We start from the raw sequence: 20,438 nt of genomic DNA, 5'->3' as shown, positions 1-20,438 counted from the left end.
ATAGGGGAAGAGGGGGAGTATAGATTTCTAGAGAGGGAAGGGAAAGGGGAGTGAATTGATACAGAGGGGAACATACTACTATATACTACAAAGCGGGGGTGCTCTCAGGTTACAAATCAAACTTACAAGTTACATGTAAGCAGTCACTTAACTACAGTAGTTAGTTATCCATACATGGTATGTACTGCGTACATTATGTCTTTTTAATAAAAAAAACCCCCATTCAATGCCTAAATAATATAAAGAAATAACATCTATTTCACCAATCCCATCAATCTTTTTTATCTGATTTGATTCATATATTTTTGTCGTTGATTGGTTTCCGGGGTAGAAAATCCGTTTGTTTTGTTTTGCTTCTCCGCACTCCGCCCTCTCTCTCTCGGAGCTCGCCTTGAGTCTTGACATTGGATATTAAGTCAATCCCTCAACAACCATGGATCCACCACAACCTTTGGTTCAACTACTACCTGCAAGCTCGGGAAATTCCCAAGCTCCCAGTCAGTCCCAAGTCAATCAGAATGCCGATCCACTTCTGAATATTGACACCACTGTAGTGGAATTAGACATGGGTGCCGCCCAGCAAACTCCAACTCCGACATTGCAAGCTTCTGAACATATTGCTCTGCCTGACGTGCAACCAGATCCTCCCATCCTTGTAAAAAAGAATACCGGACCAAATTTCCTGGAGTAAGCGATTGCCTTCCCCATCACATTTCCCGTCGGCTTTGCACCCCATTTCCTTCACTCTTGTCCAAGCTCTTGAGCTTCACGACACCATGGCACCAGTCAATCTTATCGAGAGCTATCAACCATCTTTACTTCCACAGCTCACCCTGCCTAGCTTCCTAACCTCTCCCATCGTCGAAATCATCATCGGTCAAGACGAGGACGAGACAGTCCTCACGGCTCACCAGACCCTTCTCCTTGAATCACCTTTCTTAAACGAATTCGTCAAGAATTTTGAAGTGTCGGGGCCAGTAAGTCATACATCTTGATGATTTAAGGTCAAAGCATGGTTTCACTCGTCGATTCGCTTACAATTGTCCTTCCCTTGTAGCGGCGCATTCCGCTTCCCACAGAGAACGTTGAGGCGTTTGGTTGCTTTTTACAATTCCAATACACTCGTGACTACACCGTCACTCAAAATGAAACCTCTGGGCCCTCAGACGGGACAGATGACAGTGGGGACCAGTTGCTCCGTCATGCGCGTATATACACGCTGGCTGAGAAGCTGGGCTTGCCTCATTTGAAGAATCTAGCCCATAAAAAGATCCACAAAGTCAATAGCACGCCGGGTGGTGAATTGACTTACGCCCGTTATGTCTATACGCATACCTCACTTGACGATACCACAATCCGACGACCCGTCGCCTCTTACTGGGCTACCCGTGGTCATACTCTGCGACATGCGCTGGACGACCAATTCAAAAGGCTTTGTATTGAGGTGCCGGAATTCGGTTTCGATGTACTAACAATTGTCATGGACCGCACGGAAAAGCACACGGAGGTCGATTCGAGTATTCGTGGGAGTGCTAGGAAGCGTCTTCGGGGTGAGAAGTAGATGGGTCAAAGATAGAATCCCCATTAACAGCAGATTCAACAAGCTGATATCCCTAGCCCTTCTTCTTCATCTTCTTCTCTCGTGCATGAGCCCAACTACCAAATGGGTTCTATCCATTATGTTTAAACAAACTTGCGATATCACCCAAGCATCTTTCCAGTGAACAATCATTCATGTACCGTAAAGAACTGAACCTAACTTAAGAGCACTGGTGCCGATATTCCTGGATATAACCTTGGAACTTGGTACGAACTACTCGGTACTTAGGTAGATACAATATACGTACATACTATATGTATCCCTATCCGAGTTATACGTGCATATATCCATATATATACACATCATCTTGGAAGTTGTTACTCATCTCCCCTGAAGTCCACAAGAATTCAGTGCGTGAGCAAACCATATCATTCAAGAATGCCGTGTCATTTTTCTGGTTTATGACACGTTGAAGCTTATTGAGCCAGGCTTTCTACCTCGACAAGAGCCTTTGGTGCGGAAGTGAGGTTATCGGAGCCGTCTTGAGTGATGTGAATATTGTCCTCGATGCGCACACCTCCCACGGTCCAGTACCGGTCCAAAACATCCGCATCGATATATTTACCCAACTCAGAGGATTCCAGAACGGGATTGATGATGAATCGGCAAAAGTAGATCTGAGAAGGTGGGATTAGCTGCTTGCTGATGAAAACCATGTTTTTAACAAAATGTAATTATTATCTTACCCCGGGTTCAACCGTGATGACGGACCCCGCTGGCAGGTTGCCGCGCACTCGCAAATACCGGAACATCTTGTCCTGGTCTTCATAGTTGGGATAGCCACCCGTATCATGGGTGTCCATTCCTAGGTAATGGCCTAGGCCGTGCGGGAAGAAGGCCACACTGACCCGCTTCTCAAACAGTTCGTCTTCGGAGCCACGCAGAATCCCGAGTTTCAACAAACCCTTGATTGCGATACGATGGGCCAAGGCATGCACATCATCCCACTTAACTCCGGCCTTCAACACAGCAATGCACTCCGTCTGCATCTGAAGGACAATTTCATAAATCCGCCGGGTTTCCGTTGTGAACTTGCCATCCAAGGGGATCACGCGGGTAATATCAGCACAGTAAGTCTGGTATTCACCACCCGCATCAATGAGCAAGTTCTGTTTTCGCCGTTGGGTTATCGGATCGATAAGGGACTTGTCATTGCTGACATAGTGTAGCGTCGCGCCACTTTCACCACTGGCAAAGATGGGGTGGTAGGACTGTTCCTTGCAACCATTGGCAATACAAGTGCTGATAAATGTACCTTCTAACTCGCGCTCGTTCATTGCAGCCCGGGCCGCCTTGATGACAGCGATATGGGCCTTGGCAGAAATATCGTTGGCCTTTCGCAGCAGGGCCACCTCGTACGCATCCTTCACCACCCGGGCATCACCAATGACATCTTTCAAGACGGAGAGGTTGGCCGTAGAAAAGCCCTGGAGCTTCACATCTTCTGAAACCTGTTCTGAGATGGCGAAAATAGGCGCTGTGCCGCCCTGCTTGGTAGCAATGCTGGCTAGAGTGGCATTGACATCGGTGGTGTAAAGCACACGATCAACATCATAGAGCTTCGCAGCCTCCTCGGGAGACATGGGTAGACCGGACCAAATGACAGAGTCCGCATCAATGGGAGGGATGAACAAGGTCAACTGATCTGCTTGGACATCGTAGGCCACGGACGCATCGGGCAAGAGGCATCCTGTCAAGTAGAAGAATGGGCGACGTTGCCTAAATATTCCATGAGATATTTACCGCATTACTGAAAAAAGGATAAACGTACCTGAATGGCATGGTCTCGTCATTGTCCTCGATAAAGCGAGTTTTTTGCGCCTCCAGGTAGAGAACGCCGGCCTCGCCATGTTGTGCCTTGATGGACTCGGCCACACGACGAGCGTGGGCCTTGGCCGGGTATTTGCCAGCAAGAATGCTGTCAACTGAAACCATAAAGGGCGAGTTGAAGAATAAGGGAAATCGAGTGAATGTCAAAGTGAATAAGTAAGGGGAAAAGAGCGGGGCAAAAAAAAAAAGAGGGTGTTGTTTTCTTTGCCGGGTTGCATGGATTGCGGGGCTCTCCATCTATCTATGCGCGGCTACATCCGGGCCATTGACTTTCAAAGAATATGATTGGCTTCATTATACATTACTATAGAACAATAACCCACCCAAAATCATCACCGAGCTGGACTCCCGTGCGACTCAGATGCGGATATTTCCTCGAATTCCATTTGCCATTGGTCAATCTCTGCAAACTTCTTAGCGGCATCGCGCAACTCGGCACTCATGTAACGCCGGTCGGATACCGTCTCGGTCTCGGATTCGCTTGCATCAGAGTCGGGTGGGGAGGACAATGGTGATGATGATGGCGATGAGAGGAGTAATTCATTCTCCTTATCGACATCTCCACCGACTGGTTTCTGACCCCTGGGTGCCTTGGGTGCAGGAGCCGATTTGGACTTGGTTCTCTTTTGGATTGGATTGGACTGGTTTTGCTTGCTGCCCATAGCATTGGCTTTACTCGAAGGAGCACGTTGTGATCTTTTTGACGGCAAATAGCTGAGTTCATCTTCATCGCCCGAGGCCGCAGCATGCATTCCATCGTCGCTCTCGTCACTTAGCAGATCAGCGTTGCCTGCAGCTTGACGTCTACGGCGAGGTTGCCGTCTACGGGGAAGCAGCCTATCACGCAGTGCTGCTGTAGCCAACTGAGCCTGATCTTTAGGCTTTGTGTTTTTCGAAGCCCGATTGGGAACGGCTGGCGAGGGTACTGCTGGGATGGAAACTTGAGTACTCTCGGGAGGGGGTGGACTACTGGCGGGCAGCGCCATGGTCTGACTGAATATCTCTGGGAACGGTATAGGCCGTGGTGTCTCTTCTTCTGGTTCGTGAGATGAAATTTCGCGACGAGCAGGTGTAATGCTGGGGGAATCCTGGACAAATCCCGGAGCCTCTTCGATTGACGATTGAGGTACTTGTATTTCCTCGCGCTTGCGCTTGCGGGATCCGCCCGGTGATGATGAGGATAGCGATGGCGATGGTGATAGTGATGGAGATTTTTCACCCGGATTTACCAGTAATGACTTTCCCCGTGGCAGATTCAAAGGTGTAGATTCATCCTGAGGGCTCAATCCTCCCAGGAAATCTTCGTCATCGAGGTCGGACGAACCATCTTCAGCCTGCATCATCTGTAAAATGCTCTGTTGTCGGGGGCGGCGACGAAAGTTACTTAAGACTGAGCTTTCAAAGCCGGGGGTACCTGGGATACGCGAGTTCATATCGCCCTTCCTGCCCGCAAACGACAATGTAGATGAGTAGCCTCGAGACCTAGTCGGGGGTCGACTGTCCGTACCGGGGCGACTGCCTGTTCCAGGCACACCTGGAGAAGATTCAATGGCTTGCTCATGGTTTGTAGCCAGGGGTGTTTGGCTGCGGAGAGTCTGTCGAGAATCTAACGTAAATCTGTGTTCTGGCGATTCGGGGTGGGATTCCTTGTCATCGCGCGATTTGGGCTCAGCGGCAGGCTGAGGGGCCTTGGTCGATCTGTTTCTTTTGGGAGCTGGGCGCGGCATGATTCAGATACGATTAAATCGAGGAATCAGTCAAATCCAAGTTTCACTGAAAGCGTCACGCATCACCCAAAAAAAAAAAAAGAAGAAAGAGGAAAGATGGCGCGTTTGTTTTGGGACGCGTCCACGTGCGGATAAGGAAGATAAGAAGGATTGAAATTCGCGGGGAAAAAAACCGAGCAAACAAGACAAAAGAACAGGAACATGAGAATTTCTTTGCTTCTCTCCAAATCGCTTTTTCTTCTATGGATATTCTTCTTTGGCGAGTTGATTCAGTCTGACTTAATCCAAATCAGTCACGGACCGCGTCTCCCGACATGCAACTGGCAGGATTCATGACCCGGGGAGCACTAAGCCCAGACGGGGAAATCCTCACCCCGCGCAGGTCTGGGCGAGAATATCGTCTATGCTTTGAAAATGACCTGGGCTTGATATACTTTATGAGCTTGTTGTTCCGCGGGAACTATGGGGAAATAAATTTATGATTGTCTTCAAAGCACATGAGCTCCGCGGGGTTCAAGCTCGATATTCTCTGTAAATTCCGACCATGACGTCGTCAGAAAAGGACATTGATCCCATCACAGGCATTGATGTGAATTGTGAGGGCACCAATAAGCGTCCAAACTCCGAGGCCACTGATTACCCACGGAGACGGGCCACAATCGCTGTAGGCACTCAGCTACCTCTTTCCTTGAGATTCTGGTTGGCTAAGTACGAACCAATAGTGTCAGATATGTCGATTACGCAAGACGCGCTGCAATGGCGCCCGTCCCAGATGCCAGCTGTGTACAGACCTCGATGCTGAGTGTACGTACCGAGAACCAGGAATCAAGCTTGATATGGGCGACAAGTTGATTCTGGAACACCTTGTCCGGATCGAAGGTCTGCTGCATGCCAATTTACCGACATCCGGGCCTCAATCCATATTATCATCAAGCTCTCCGACCACAAGTCATGACAACAATGCTGGGAATGATGATACATTGACCCAAATAGCAAATAGAGCCCCAGCGTGGAAAATGTCGGCGGGGCTTGCATCTTGGGTCAATCCACCATCGGGAATTAGTATCTCTACGATGCCCCGGGTGCATACCACCCCAGGCTTGCACCTTCTTCAATGGCCCTTAGTGCGTGATTTGGTCTCAAAGCCTTACGATCCGCAGAGTCTTCTTCAGCTGGAGATGGCCCGTGAGCCATTAAAAATGACACCAAACTCTGGGTATGACCTAGAAAATGTGTCTATCTATGTGCGGGCTTTCTTTGAACATGCTAATGTCTGGTATGCCTGTGTAAGCCCTTATTCTTGGAACCGGTTCTATAGATCCGCTCTTATACAAGGGTTTCGAGAAGGACCAGTTAGCTGTCTTGTCATGCTTGTTCTGGCTCTAGGATGTGCCAGCCGAGAGGGCAGCATGGCACTCGTGCCTCCAGACCATGAACCGCCTGGGCTCTCATACTTTGCCACTGCTTGGAATCTCCTACCATCTGTTATGATGCATAATTCTGTCATGGCTGTCCAGTGTATGGTTCTTGCTTCGGCCTATTTATTCTACTTAGTTCGTCCGTTGGAAGCCTGGAATTTACTTTCAACGGGGAGCATGAAATTACAATTGCTACTGGGTGATTCAACCCGTGTGCCAGCACAATGGAGAGAGATCAGCAAACGCCTGTTCTGGAACTCGCTCTTGTACGAGAGCGATCTTTTGGCGGAACTCGATCTTCCTCACTCCGGTATCGTGAATTTTGAGGAGTTTGTCGACCTCCCAGGGGGCTTTGAGGAGGAAGAGGAAGACGGGGAGGATGAGGAGGAGGTAGTGGAGAGTAGGAACCCAGATGGTGACGATCATCACCCTAACAGACGCCCCACTGTTAGACATACTGGAGACCCACCAGGTCGAGATGAGCTATGGTACTTCTTGGCCGAGATCGCTCTACGGAGACTCTTGAACCGAGTCAGTCATCTAATCTACCAAAAAGACCATCCACATACACTTGTCTCGCTGGGACCAATAGTGTCGGAGCTGGACTTCCAGCTATCACAGTGGCATGACAGTCTACCACAAACGGTAAAATTTCCTCTTACACATATCCCACTCTCCAACCCCGTGCAAACAGTTCTCCGGCTTCGCTATAATGCATGTCGCACCATCATCTACCGTCCCTATATTCTGGCAGTATTTCAAAATGAACAAGCTGGCGTGGACCCGAACGTGCGAGAGTGCTGTCGAAGGTGTCTAGATGCCACAATGCGTCAACTTGAACACATCACTAGCCACCGAGAGGGCCATCTCCCATATCTTTGGCAGGGTGCCTTGTCGATGGTGTCCCAGACCCTTCTGATAATGGGTGCTACCATGTCACCCACTCTGTCCATTCTCCTCCCGGCCCCGCCTCGTGTGGATGCTATCATCTCTAACGTAATTGCCGAAGTTGATAGATATAAACACCTGGCACCAAGCCTGGAATTGTCTGCAGAGATCATTCGTGATGCCGAAAGACGACGGCAAATCTGGCTCCGGTCACCTGGCATTGTTGTTCTATGAAGATTGAAGGATTGGCGAATAGTGCTTACAAGGAAAGTTAGCATCAATAGGGACTAGAAAATTTTTGTTGTTATTATCATCCTTTTCAAGGGGATATAATATGGTCATATACATACTACGTATTAGTAGGTATACATAGTTCAAGAGCGCAAGTGAGCTAGGTAGATTTATTTCCTTCGCAATCTATGTTTCTATTCAAGTGCCATACCTACTAATCACAGGAAAGAATCATTTCATACCTAGTAGGTACTGTAGCGCACAAAAGCTCTCCCTGTATGTACGCTAGAGAAGGTGGAGCTGTGAGACGGCAGCATCCGTAATATAAGAGGCTGCTGTGATAAGAAGCGGGTCCAAACAAAGAAACGTGTAAAAAAAAAAAAACAATAGGTACAAGTCCCATCTCATGGCAATTATGTTCTTCAAATCATATCTTAACGAGGCAAATCATGGTATCTTCAAAGACATGGCGGGTAGTCAGTATAAATAAACGTTAAAGAATATTGGCAGATAAAAAAAAATTCCAAAATGGTCATAACAGGCCATTTAAAAGCAACAGAAGGCAGATGGGAGGGAAAGATCTACCGAGTCGTATGAAAGAGACTCTTAAATCAAAACCCATTCACTGCCCCGCTTGATAAATTTATCAAGCATCATGCCTACATCAGCCAGTGCAAAGCGGCACACATAAAAGCCAAAGAACTCGGCCGCATGACGGGTGCTGAGCTCCAAGCCGACATGGGTTGGTGATGAGTGTTTGAGTCCTGGATCTTCAACTTGCTGGGCGATTTGATCTAGATCAGTCAGCATGATACTTGTTGGAAGAACTAGGAAATGAGCAAGATCACACGTACCTATCACTTGAGCAGCATCAAAAAGACGCGCCAACGCTCCCATGTAGTGGGCATTCGGGCCCGAGAACTCTAGCTGGGTGACATTACGCTTTGTGTGGGTAGTAGGTGCCGACGTCATAGGAAGAGAGTTGAGGGTCAGATTATCCTTATTGCTTTCGCGCACACTGGGTGGGGCAGGAACGGCTGTACTAATTCCCGAAGTTTTCGCCCGTAACCGTTTCCAAGTTGGAAGATATGACTTGTTCGAGGTACCGGAGGTCCTGGAAGGGGGAGGGTCGGGATGAGCGGAATCCTCCGCTGTCGCATTCGGCCTGAAAAGTGGCATTGAAGTCTGAACACCAACATCGTGACCCAATTTCTTAGACAGTGTCGCTTGAACCTGATCAAGAACGCTCTCAAGCGCTTGCATTTCTTCCAACACGGCATCGGCATCGTATGTGTCGACCTGAGCCAGTTTGAGCAGCGCCGCTGTCAGAAGGTCACAGTTGGACACCTTGTCCTCCACAGCTTTGATCTTGACATTCTTCACCCGCCAGACATCACGAGGGATGAAGAGTTTTGCGGATAAATAGCCACCGTGTGGGTGAGCGACTGTTTGATACAGACACCGCATAAGCCAGAAGGGACGGAGGAGAAATGATTCCGGACACGGTTCGAGGGGAAGAGGCGCATTGGCAACAAGAGAGTTTGGACAGCCCAAAGCAGTGGGAGAATGGATATTGCAGTCAAAGAGGTTGAGGCCACCAGTGGGCAATCCATTTTGAGTGAAGTAAGTCGCAGTTGGTGTTGGCATTATGGGAATGCTACCACCCATGGTAGCCTTCTGAGTGTCCAGTGTTGGGAATGAACCACTCCACGGAGTTGTGGGAGAGCCGGGTGCTGTCTCTGGGTTGGGGACGGATACATTGCGAGATCGGAATGCCTTTGAACCGGACTTGTCTAGCCCGTCTGGTGCAGACGGTATCTTAACCATAGGGCGCGTTGATGGAGGCAAAAGAGGAAGCCCACCCTCATCATCTTCATGAGTGCGGGCCTTGGCGAGGCTGGTATGATCGGATATGGACCCTATGGATGGGTTACGCTTAGAAGGGTACAGGTTGGCTCGAAACCCTGGCGCGGGAGCTTTAAAGGAGTCTGAGAGTGCTTCGTCTTTGGGAAGTGGGGGCGGTGGGCGACTTGTCAAGGGGGTTGAGAAAGGATCAAGGTCAGAGGTGTTGGAGTCAGTTCGAGAGCGTGCGTTTGTTTCGATCTTTAGCTCGCCAGACTGGCCCGAAAGCCGCCGCGCTCGGACACCTGGTACGGGTGGTGGTCCCATTGAAGGAGGAGGGGGGGGTTGGGATAGAGAAAGTCGCTGCGGTAAAGTAGGGAAATCGAAGGGGATCGGGGGCAAAGCGACAGATGGGGGAGAAGATGGAAGAGGGGTTTGCTCAGGTCTCTGATCGGGAGGCAAGATGCTGTCGTCTTCCGTGAGGGTGGACAAGGTAACTCCAGTTCCTGTGATATTGGACGCGGCTGAGCTCTCCCAGGTCCTCCCGGACATATTACTTGAGTCTGATTCTCGAGGAAGCGCAGATTTGGATTGTATACCAAATTCAAAATCATCCATGACATAGCCCTTGGTCATCTCTTCCAAGAGGCGCTCTTCTTCTTCGGCTTCCTCGTCGAGATAGTCTGAATTCCGTCCGACCGGGTTCTCCAGTAAGTTTTGTTCTTGGATACGGCGGATCTCCCGGCCACGGTTCATTGCAACCTCGGCCTCTTGTTCTGCTTCGCGCACCCGTTGCTTAGCCAACTCAATATTTCTGCGTGCATTTGCCACGACATCATCACTTTCATCTTCTCGATACTCCATGACTGGCTCCAAACCTTCATCATAAGCAGCTTCCACGGCCGCATCGAGAGCGGCATCGAACTCAGCTTCGGTATCAGTGCTTATACGTCGGCTTGTGCGCCGTCGTAGATAGACCGAGGACGCTTTCGAGTTCGCGGATGATGGTGAGGATGCGCCGGACTCGTCAATTGTGTCCAGCCATGAGGTTGATTCATTGGTCTCCTGCAGAGAGGGCTCCAAAAATTGCTGGTAGGCAGCACTGCCACTTGAGCTCGCGGAGGTAGAACGACCAGACTGTGAATTCCTTGGCATGACTACAGATCGTAATTGATCATCAAATCCGGTCGACCTCAAAGATTGGCGACGAGGAGGGGGGATTCGGAAGGAAATTGTTTGACATCTTCCATCGACGTCTCGAAACCAAGACTGGAGTGATTAGAGCTATGCTGGCTCTCAATATGAGGCTCGTCTATCATTGGAGGTTGAAATAATTCGCCGTATGATTCCTGGCTCAACGGGCGATCCGGGAGTGCCTTGCCGTCGCTGTCTGGTAGAGGTAAGTCCATACGCTGAAGCTCTGTGATTCGGATCATATAGGTGTCACGCTGCAACAGTTAGCCTCCGAGCTCCGGTATGGGCACAACCATAAACGGTTGGACCAGGGGGAAAGTTTGCGTACGATTTCCTGAAGTTTAAGTTTTTCTTCGTCTCCGCCATTGCTACGAAGCATGACGAGTTGCAGTAGGTGACATGCATCCGTATAAGCTTCCATCGCGCCCTCGAAGTTGGCGGCGTTGTCCAATAGCACGGCCGTATTCGCCTTCTGCAGCGCTTTGGATAGCATTGCTTTCTGGGTTTGGCCATGCTGCCGGCCCTCCGCATCCGCATCCACGTCTGCCAACGAGATGTTCCCTTCACTGGGCCGAGCCACGTGGCCCTGCGAATAGGACGGCCCGAGTCGATGATTATATTGCTCGTTTGGTGACGAATCATGAAAGAGGTGACTGGAAGTGGTAAAGGACAGGTCCAGATGGGAGTTTGAGTCGGGCGAAAACATATCCGATGCTTTCAGATCCGGCAGGCCCAGCTCGGGCAGTTCCCCTAAAATCGGTCCCCGCTGTGGACTGTGTCCCGACATGGACATTTTGGAACTCCCTCGACGATGACCCGTATAATCTGGTAGACCCTTGCTGGATGTTGTAGACTGCGACCAGCGATTGACACTTCCTAGGCCTTCTTTAATGGGGCTACCCCACGAACCATCTGCAGCCAGACCGGGGGAATTCTCCGTCACCACACCCAGCCCCGTCGGTGTAACGGCTCGGGAGCCCTTTCCTATTCGATTCCGGGACCCTGGGTGGGAGGTTCGAGAAGCCGGGCGATTGGGAGGAGTGGCCGATGGGGGCTCCATCAGGGATCCCGAGGGACGCCTAGGATGAAAGGATCTCGGTTCATCTTCCAGAGCAGAGCGGTGTAGCATTTTTTCCAATTGTTGGAGAGGCGCGATTCAATAGGGCTCTATATGATTCCGGGATCGGGAAAGGGCATTAAGAGGAGCAAAGGGACAATTTTAGAGCGATTATCGAGACGAGCTTAGATTGGTCAACAGCGGTTTGTTTTTTTTGGGGAGGTTTTGGTTTCTTTTTGCACAAAGCTGGGCAACTAGACCGTCAAAGAGATTGGACTGCAGAACGCATGCTTCGACCACGTTCAGGGTAAAGTGGTAAAAAGAAAAATAAAGGAAAATGTTCGGGGGGGAGAGAGAGGGGGGGATGGTTTGTGATTTCCGGGGTGTACTCTGTATGCGCCGGATTAACGCATCACTTCGAGGAAGATGATATATGACGAGAGCTTATTGAATAGATATGGGCGACAGTTGTACTGGTATAGATGAGTACATTATCTTCAATCTGTCTCTCTCTCTCTCTCTCTCTTTCTCTTTCTCTCTCTCCTGCCAAGGTCACTCACCAGGAGAAGAGCGAGTCAGGGGCGGGACCCGCGGCGGGATTATTCTTCAGGGGTGGTCCGTGTGGGTTTTGACGCGGGCGGTGGGAAAGGGGGGGGGGATTTCCCAAGATTTCAGGATTTACGTGTATAGAACTAAAAAAAGGAGCTAGTATATGTATAAAACAAGTATTGAATACTCTAGGAAAGAGAAAAGGTAAAGGAGGGAAAATATACTAAAGAGAGAGAGAGAGAAAAGCACTTGAGAAGAATAAACTAGAATATCTCTCTCAAGTACTACATGTGTTTACTAGTGTATTATATACTATACAATACTACATACTGTATACATGTGCCATCAAGACTAACCAAATATGTTTGAAGACATGATTGATGGATAACGTAGAATACGAAGATAAACATATGGTTACCACAGAATATTTATTTCTAAGTTAATTAATATATATATGTAACTGGTATACAGTACAGTATATACTATAGATAACTGCATAGATAACTGTATAGATAACTGTGTATAGGTATCTTTTGTACTGTATACAAGGGAGAAACTCTATGTCTTTCTATACATCAGATCTTTCCCCAAGAATATATGATATATGTACATTATGTATGGATTGAATCTGATTAATCTGAAGTTATTTAGACTTGCTTTTCAGTTATGTTATTGATTTTGCTTCTCTTTTTTTACCTTGACTTTTATTCTGAGGTTTTTTATTTTTTATTTTTATTTCACGCTTAGAACCGGGGGAAAACTAACTGAAGGGAAAAAAAAAAAAAAAAAAAAAAAAAAAAACCCCCCTCTAGTAAAATGCCCATGGAATCAACCAGATGAATCGTTCCATCCCACTCTTTTCACGCGCTTTCTCCCCCGCCTTCTTCTCTCTCCGCTTTTCTTCTGTGCGCAAAATCACCATGGCTTCCAATCCGCGAGATCCGAATACGCTGAGTAACTACAACAATTGGCGCTCCACTCACATCACCGCCAACTTTGATATCTTGTTCGATCAGAAGAAGCTTGCTGGAAATGTTATTCATCAATTCACTTCCATCACCGATGCTGTGTCACGCGAGATCATTCTAGACACCAGTTATCTGGACATTGGCTCCGTCAAGGTTGATGGTCAACTTTCCAAGTGGGAGCTTCTCCCCACATTGGATCCATACGGCACTCCGCTCAAGATTAGTCTGGAGCAAGGGGTCAAGCTGAATGGAACCATTGAGGTGGATGTAGGTTGCTTCTCCTCTCATCCTCTGCCGTATCCATCTATCAATCAATCAATCCCCCCCTCTCACCCAAAATCATCCTCTACGCTGCCAATGCCAATTACATAGCCCACTGACAGATTGGTAGATTGCGGTGAAAACCACGGACAAGTGTACTGCCCTTCAATGGTTGACCCCCGCCCAAACTTCCAACAAGAAACATCCGTATATGTGTAAGTACCTCCTAGTCCAGCAAAAAAACTGAATCTGTTGGGATTTTCGTAATTCTATGAGAAGAGGGCTTACTGGGTTGCAGTTTCGCAATGTCAGGCCATCCACGCCCGGTCCATTTTCCCTTGCCAAGACACACCAGATGTTAAGAGCACTTTGGACTTTAACATCTCCTCACCCTTGCCGGTCATGACAAGTGGTCTTCCTATTCAGTCTGACGAGACCTCGCAATCGGGCCACAAACTCTACCGATTCCACCAGTCGGTCCCGATCCCCAGCTATCTGTTCGCGATTGCCAGCGGGTAAGATTATTCCCGTGAATGTACTGGCTTGAGCATAGCTAAACTCCAACTCTACAGAGATGTTGCTCAGGCTTCAATCGGTCCTCGGAGTGTGGTAGCTACCAGTCCGGATAAGTTAGACGAGTGCAGATGGGAACTGGAAAACGACACTGAGACCTTTATTAACACCATTGAGGTATATTGCACCCTATTCATACATACTCAACGGACTCGAAAGGACTAATCGTGGAAATATAGAAAATTGTCTCACCCTATGTTTGGGGCCAGTACAACGTTTTGATTTTACCCCCCAGCTTCCCTTACGGTGGCATGGAGAACCCAATCTTTACCTTTGCGACCCCTAGTATCATCTCAAAGGACCGTGAAAATATCGATGTCATTGCACACGAATTGGCTCACAGCTGGAGTGGCAATCTGGTGACCAATGCCTCGTGGGAGCATTTCTGGCTGAATGAGGGTTGGACCGTATATTTGGAGCGACGTGTATGTGAACCCCCCCCCACACCCAACTCCCTTGTCAAAGAGACCATAATTGATTCTAATCAAAATTGCAAATAGATTCTGGCTGCAATGTATGTATGCTCATGAGCAGTGTTCTGGGTAAATGCTAACCATGTCTCATTTCGATAGCCATGGCGAGTCGTACCGTCATTTCTCAGCTATCATCGGTTGGAAGGCGCTTACTGATTCTGTGGACCACTTTGGCCATGATCATGAGTTTACCAAGCTGATTACTGATCTGAAAGGTAAGGACCCGGATGATGCCTTCTCCAGCATCCCCTACGAGAAGGGCTTCAACTTCTTGTTCTACCTTGAAAACCTTGTGGGCAAGCCAAAGTTTGACAAGTTCATTCCTTACGTATGTTTTTCTTACTCGAATACTCATCAAATTTCTTTTGTTTTGACATCTTCTTTAGTACTTCACCACCTTCCAGCGCAAGTCCCTTGACTCGTATGAGTTCAAGGCAAGCATCTTGGGTTTCTTCGAGTCGGATGCCGAGGCATCCAAGCTGTTGAACGAGCTGGATTGGGATAAGTGGTTCTATTCCCCTGGAATGCCCCCCAAGCCGCAATTCGATACATCCCTGGTGGATGTTGTATATGCGCTGGCTGAGAAATGGGAGACTCTCCCTAGCTCGTCGTTCAAGCCGCAGGCAAGCGATCTCGACGGTCTGACGGCCAATCAGATTGTCGTATTCCTTGAACAGATCCTTCGATGGGAGCAGCCTCTCCGTCCGGAGCTTTCCAAATTGATGGGAGAGGTCTACGGATTGTCCAAGAGCGAGAACATTGAGGTGTCCAACCTATATCTCCAGGTTGGCATGAAGGCTGGTGATGAGAGCGTCATCGAACCAACCACCGAGCTGCTTGGCCGAATTGGAAGAATGAAATTCGTTCGACCTCTGTAAGTTGCCCAGCCACCGTACCACCCTGAAAACAAGCTAACCTAGATCGTAAGGTACCGCAACCTTCAGAAGATTAACCGTACAATTGCCCTTGCAACCTTTGAGAAGTACAAGGACTTCTACCACCCTATCTGCCGCGGTATGGTTGAAAAAGACTTGTTTGGTAAGAAGGAAAACTAGACGGTTCAAGCCCTGTTCAAATGAATATGAAAAGAGAAATAAAGAGAAAGTGAGAATAAAAAAAAGTACAGGAGAGCTTTGTTCACCACCCCACTAAAATCCACTTGGATATAAGTCTGATAGAATAATTTACACGATTTGATTAACCTGGTAGAAGGCGGGGATCTCAAAACTAGTACAAGAAGAACCTGAAGGGAAAAAGTGCATTATCTGGGGGGCCTTTTGGTATAAAGATCGAAGGGTTTATTTACCCCCAGCCATTCTCTTATCCGCAGCGGAATACCCAAAAATTCCCGATTCCTGAGTACTTCCTTGGCTCAACGCAAAAACCATATCCGCTTCTTGCATCTTTGAAAGCTCCGACAGCACTCGCCGCATATAGGTCACCACCCAGGCAACCTTGGTCCAGTCAATATCATCTCCATCGGCACCCACTGAATTGGCCTTCCACAGGTTCCTCCAGACAGCAGCGCCCAGCACCGCGTCGCCCTTGGCCAGCCCCTCGTCGTATGCAGCAATAATCCCACGCCATTGGATGAAGAGATCCTTTAGATATTTGTTACGGATTGATCGGCTCCCAATATCATGCATGACGTCCATACGGTGTTCGGCATTGTGTGAGAAGTGGTCAATAAGGTGGCGGGAGTAGGTTTGGACGCTGTCGCGAGTGGGAAGTGCACGTAGACGAACGGTCAAGAGATACATGTGCAGGAAGGTGATCTGCGACCAGGTGGAAAATGTTGGTACAAGACCGAGCTCTATATGAGAAACCACACATCAGTATTCGTGCGTCTTCCAGTACTAGATCCAGCTAGCCAGTCGAATCTCATTCCCAAACATCACTCACCTCGGTACCACCAGCTATCGCTAACGCCGAGATGCTCCCCCGACTCAGTCAAAGGCACCTCGACCCCCTTTTGAGATGCTTGGGGAACTTTGTAATCTGCCTGGCTTGAGCAGGCCTCGAAAAGTCTTTGGGTCATTCCATACGCGACATAGGTTTCTGCCGCAGTTCCTGGCGCAGTCGATACATTGCGAATGAGACCATTGGAGCGGGGAGGCAGAAGTAGGCGAGATTGAGTTCCTTTGTTCAATGATTTAAGGGATGTGGATGATGGACCATGGTGGTTTGCACGTCCTGATGTCGAGAGAGATGCGCGCTGGCCCAAGGGTCGCTAGGCTTGGTTAGCATTGCGGGCACAAAGCAGTGAGGAGGGAGAAACATAATGACATACCGAAAGGCAAGATATCTGCGATCTGCGGAGTCCGCAGGCGGACAAGGTCAATCGTGTGGTTGACATTATTGATTAGATGGATGCGTTTCTTGAAAGTTGTTGGCGATCTTTTTTTGGATTATCGCGGTGTTTGCACGGTTTGCGTCGGAGGAGCCAATCATCGGCCACGCTTATCCTTGAATAGTAACGTTTCAATAAGTTATGTAGTTTGTGATTAAGCAGTACCTACCACTGATAAAAGCCCTAAATGAAGACAATACACTAATAGCAGGTTTCTGTCAACTGGTATTATTTAAATATATTTTTTTTCCTGGACATGGATAAATCTGCAGTACGCAGAATGCCATATAGAAAGTGCCAGGGCACTCTGCTTTGAACTCAGTATGTAAGAGTAGGTATGTAGCATTGAGTACATGACCGTAGCTTACTAGTACATACTAGTTGCCTAGGTAGTAGATACTTGTATGTCATTGATCTATTTCGAGAACATTGCATATGTGAGCTACTATGTACAGATGTAATACGTACATATAGTGTGCACTATTCAAATGTATAGTACTTTTTACTTCAAATGTTGCTTGACCATTTTTGCTAATCCTTTTTTTCTCACATGTGCATGAACTGAACTCGTTGTGTAAGACTGATTTCCTAGATCTCTAGAGGAATATTTCTAGTATCTTGTGTTCCATGTTTTATGTAGAATCGCAATTGCTGTTCTAGCAAGGCTATTATTGCGATTCTGAGTTCCTGATTTCTACCTAGTTTATTTCTTCTTTCCCTTCGTTCCTTCGTTTGATTCGTCTTCTTTGCTACCCTTCGGAATTTGGGGTCTCCTAATATCCATTGACCTCGGCGGATGGAAATTTCAATGAGACCGAATATCAAGGGGGTTCGTTCATCCACCCAAAACAACTCGCTCAGAGTGTTTTTCTACCAAGGGCAGGATTTCAGATAATCGATTGGGATCCCGCATCAATGCAGGAATATCGCCCCGAGTACTTGCGAGAATCTATCAGGTCAATTAGCTGGGGGCTGACATGCATGGGATTCCAAGGGCCCACTCATACCTGTCTCACATTTTCGTATTCGCACTCCTTCGATTGATATTCACGGATTACCTCCCGAGTCGCAAAATCGACATAGACCCGAGTGTCTCGAAGACGGATCAATACGTTATCAAGTCTCATGAAGAACCTTGTCAGAAGGAGCAGTCTTTCGGGCATCACACGGATTTTGCATGACAGCATGGCGATTCCATTGTCCGCCAGTTCATCCTCATAGAGAACAACATCATCAAAAAGCAGGATTGGATCGGGGCGAGTAAGAAGCTCGATAGGAATCGGATTAGAGGTTTCTTCAAATGGTGGTGCATTGGGGCTCAAGGTGCCCTTGTAGTCAGTGCTGTAGGACCAATCGAATGGCTTCACTACTTCTTTGATGCCTTCATGTGTTTTTTCCCTGTTAATCGTCAGAAGATAGCAACAAAAAAAGAAAAACTTCCCCCTCCCGCTCTCGGTAAAAAGGAGTTTTTATATTGGAATACGAGAATTCTATACCTGCTCTTCTGCCATTCTTTCGAATAGGCCACTTGCAGCATCGACTGACCAGTCTTGTCAACTCGGTCAAGAGCATCGAAGGAGTTAAAATTGATACCCCAGCCACTCTTTTCATGTTCAATCATCACATAATTGTCGCCAAAGATCATTTCAGGGGGTGCAATTCCCAGCTTCTTGGTCATCTTCTCGATCGGGTCTGCTTTTAAGATGGGTAGCTTCTGAGTGGAAATTCGGAAACCCTGAATAGAGATCTCCTGCGGGCGTTTAGTGGGATAGGTTGATGCATGCCCTATGGGCGGTGCAGTAGTTGGTGGTTTGGAATCCATATTTGTTTTTTTTTTTTCAGACCATGTCGTCATGAGAGAGATATCAATTTATCAATCACGGAGTAACAATAATCGCGATCGCCGATATGAAGTTGAGCCCCGCGGGCGGAGAAAGAGGCGGGCCGATGTCGTTGCTGGGGAGACGGCTTTGATGATGGGAATCCATAACACCCGTTCCTCTTCTCTCTCTCCACTCATCAATCTCCAATTTGAACTTCCACACTCTCCAACAACAACCATCCATGTTGCTTTGCTCTTCGTAGATATTTGGTTTTGACGCCTTGATTCACCTTCTCCCCTTCCTTGCTGTTTTGTTTACCACACTCCCGTTCCAGCCGCTACAATGGCAACGAAAACATTAGAGAGTCGCTTTGAGCACTTGTCCGTCAAGGACGACAAGGATCGCACCTATGCCAAAAACAAGGTATGTCAATTCAAACTTCATAATATCGCTATGAAAGGGTCTATACTTACTCTTTATTTCTTAGGCCTCCAAGGGTTCCATCTCGACGGCTGCTTCGTTGTCTAGTCTTGGTCCACCCCAGAATAACTCAAACCGGGCTCAGTTGCTGAAGTTGGCACTGCAAAACACAAATGAAAACAAGGCTAATGCCATGAATGTTCCCCCATCTCCTGGAAAGGGATCAGGAACAGTGGTGTCTCGCAATACCGACGAAAACGGTGACAAGCGCACGCCAAATTTACCACATGAGCCCTCGGTTCCCAGGGAGCTCCACCTTGGAATGTTTGAGATTGGAAAGCCTCTCGGTAAGGGCAAGTTTGGCCGTGTCTATCTCGCCAAAGAACGGTCATCAGGATTTGTGTGCGCTCTGAAGGTGCTGCACAAGTCAGAACTCCAACAAGGTGGCGTTCAGAAGCAAGTTCGACGTGAGATTGAGATCCAAAGCAATCTCCGACACCCCAATGTTCTTAGACTTTACGGTCATTTCCACGATAGCAAGCGAATCTTCCTAATCCTGGAATTCGCGGGCCGTGGTGAACTATACAAGCACCTCCGTAAGGAGCACCGATTCCCCGAGTGGAAAGCCGCGCAGTACATTGCACAAATGGCGGCAGCATTGAAGTATTTGCATAAGAAGCATGTGATGCACCGTGACATCAAACCAGAGAACATCCTGGTCGGCATCCATGGAGAAATCAAGATCAGTGACTTTGGTTGGAGTGTCCACGCCCCAAACAACCGAAGGCAGACGATGTGCGGAACTCTTGACTACTTGCCCCCGGAGATGCTGAAGAGCGGCCCCCAGGAAAACTACTATAGCGAGAAGGTAGATCTCTGGAGCTTGGGTGTCCTGGTTTACGAGTTCCTCGTCGGCGAGGCGCCTTTCGAGGACACGCCTGCCATGACCCACCGACGAATCACCAGGGCCGATATGTCTGTTCCGTCCTTTGTCAGCCCTGAAGCGAAGGATCTTATTAAAAGGGTAAGTTTCGAAAGTGTCACTATTAGCAGGGCAATTGAACTGACGATTTACAGCTATTGGTTCTTGACCCAGAGAAGCGCATTCCCCTGGATGAAATCCAGAACCACCCCTGGATTGTCAAGCACTGTGTGAAAGATGCAAAGCGAACCCCTGGCTCTTCCAAGGAGGGCAAAGCATGAATGCATACGCACGGGAGATCGCCTTTAGGAT

At 48.2% G+C, this 20,438-nt stretch overlaps 11 protein-coding genes across 11 annotated transcripts; 5 read left to right on the top strand and 6 right to left on the bottom strand.

The window, feature by feature from the left end:
* Positions 1–433: 433 nt before the first annotated feature.
* N7466_009946 (uncharacterized protein) lies at positions 434–691 on the top strand (the record flags this gene model as incomplete). The annotated part of the gene is made up of 1 exon (XM_057169335.1): positions 434–691. The coding sequence occupies one exon, from the start codon at positions 434–436 to the stop codon at positions 689–691; it is 258 nt and encodes an 85-aa protein (XP_057016726.1).
* An 85-nt stretch (positions 692–776) lies between these two features.
* N7466_009945 (uncharacterized protein) lies at positions 777–1,561 on the top strand (the record flags this gene model as incomplete). Its single annotated transcript, XM_057169334.1, has 2 exons — positions 777–977; positions 1,058–1,561. 2 exons carry the CDS (start codon positions 777–779, stop codon positions 1,559–1,561), a joined length of 705 nt encoding a protein of 234 aa, XP_057016725.1.
* Positions 1,562–2,016: 455 nt separating this feature from the next.
* On the bottom strand, positions 2,017–3,535 carry N7466_009944 (aminopeptidase P family protein; the record flags this gene model as incomplete). The annotated part of the gene is made up of 3 exons (XM_057169333.1): positions 2,017–2,217; positions 2,287–3,319; positions 3,372–3,535. 3 exons carry the CDS (start codon positions 3,533–3,535, stop codon positions 2,017–2,019), a joined length of 1,398 nt encoding a protein of 465 aa, XP_057016724.1.
* A 227-nt stretch (positions 3,536–3,762) lies between these two features.
* Positions 3,763–5,157, bottom strand: N7466_009943 (uncharacterized protein; the record flags this gene model as incomplete). Its single annotated transcript, XM_057169332.1, has 1 exon — positions 3,763–5,157. The coding sequence occupies one exon, from the start codon at positions 5,155–5,157 to the stop codon at positions 3,763–3,765; it is 1,395 nt and encodes a 464-aa protein (XP_057016723.1).
* A 544-nt stretch (positions 5,158–5,701) lies between these two features.
* N7466_009942 (Zn(II)2Cys6 transcription factor) lies at positions 5,702–7,697 on the top strand (the record flags this gene model as incomplete). Its single annotated transcript, XM_057169331.1, has 2 exons — positions 5,702–5,821; positions 5,886–7,697. The coding sequence occupies 2 exons, from the start codon at positions 5,702–5,704 to the stop codon at positions 7,695–7,697; spliced, it is 1,932 nt and encodes a 643-aa protein (XP_057016722.1).
* A 603-nt stretch (positions 7,698–8,300) lies between these two features.
* On the bottom strand, positions 8,301–10,691 carry N7466_009941 (uncharacterized protein; the record flags this gene model as incomplete). Its single annotated transcript, XM_057169330.1, has 1 exon — positions 8,301–10,691. One exon carries the CDS (start codon positions 10,689–10,691, stop codon positions 8,301–8,303), a length of 2,391 nt encoding a protein of 796 aa, XP_057016721.1.
* A 38-nt stretch (positions 10,692–10,729) lies between these two features.
* On the bottom strand, positions 10,730–11,859 carry N7466_009940 (uncharacterized protein; the record flags this gene model as incomplete). The annotated part of the gene is made up of 2 exons (XM_057169329.1): positions 10,730–10,956; positions 11,031–11,859. 2 exons carry the CDS (start codon positions 11,857–11,859, stop codon positions 10,730–10,732), a joined length of 1,056 nt encoding a protein of 351 aa, XP_057016720.1.
* Positions 11,860–13,256: 1,397 nt separating this feature from the next.
* Positions 13,257–15,666, top strand: N7466_009939 (bifunctional aminopeptidase/epoxide hydrolase; the record flags this gene model as incomplete). The annotated part of the gene is made up of 9 exons (XM_057169328.1): positions 13,257–13,571; positions 13,696–13,780; positions 13,864–14,080; positions 14,138–14,255; positions 14,318–14,563; positions 14,639–14,652; positions 14,711–14,939; positions 14,998–15,485; positions 15,540–15,666. The coding sequence occupies 9 exons, from the start codon at positions 13,257–13,259 to the stop codon at positions 15,664–15,666; spliced, it is 1,839 nt and encodes a 612-aa protein (XP_057016719.1).
* Positions 15,667–15,909: 243 nt separating this feature from the next.
* N7466_009938 (uncharacterized protein) lies at positions 15,910–16,967 on the bottom strand (the record flags this gene model as incomplete). The annotated part of the gene is made up of 3 exons (XM_057169327.1): positions 15,910–16,424; positions 16,514–16,841; positions 16,902–16,967. The coding sequence occupies 3 exons, from the start codon at positions 16,965–16,967 to the stop codon at positions 15,910–15,912; spliced, it is 909 nt and encodes a 302-aa protein (XP_057016718.1).
* Positions 16,968–17,796: 829 nt separating this feature from the next.
* On the bottom strand, positions 17,797–18,783 carry N7466_009937 (TIP41 family protein; the record flags this gene model as incomplete). Its single annotated transcript, XM_057169326.1, has 3 exons — positions 17,797–17,910; positions 17,969–18,359; positions 18,458–18,783. The coding sequence occupies 3 exons, from the start codon at positions 18,781–18,783 to the stop codon at positions 17,797–17,799; spliced, it is 831 nt and encodes a 276-aa protein (XP_057016717.1).
* A 343-nt stretch (positions 18,784–19,126) lies between these two features.
* Positions 19,127–20,407, top strand: N7466_009936 (aurora family serine/threonine-protein kinase; the record flags this gene model as incomplete). Its single annotated transcript, XM_057169325.1, has 3 exons — positions 19,127–19,207; positions 19,272–20,228; positions 20,282–20,407. The coding sequence occupies 3 exons, from the start codon at positions 19,127–19,129 to the stop codon at positions 20,405–20,407; spliced, it is 1,164 nt and encodes a 387-aa protein (XP_057016716.1).
* Positions 20,408–20,438: the final 31 nt, after the last annotated feature.

Source organism: Penicillium verhagenii, assembly GCF_028828195.1.
Source record: "Penicillium verhagenii strain IBT 33310 chromosome Unknown utg000010l_segment0_segment0, whole genome shotgun sequence".
NCBI lineage: Eukaryota > Fungi > Ascomycota > Eurotiomycetes > Eurotiales > Aspergillaceae > Penicillium > Penicillium verhagenii.
The sequence above is the reverse complement of the archived record's forward strand: the minus strand, read 5'-3'. Positions and strand labels throughout refer to the sequence as shown.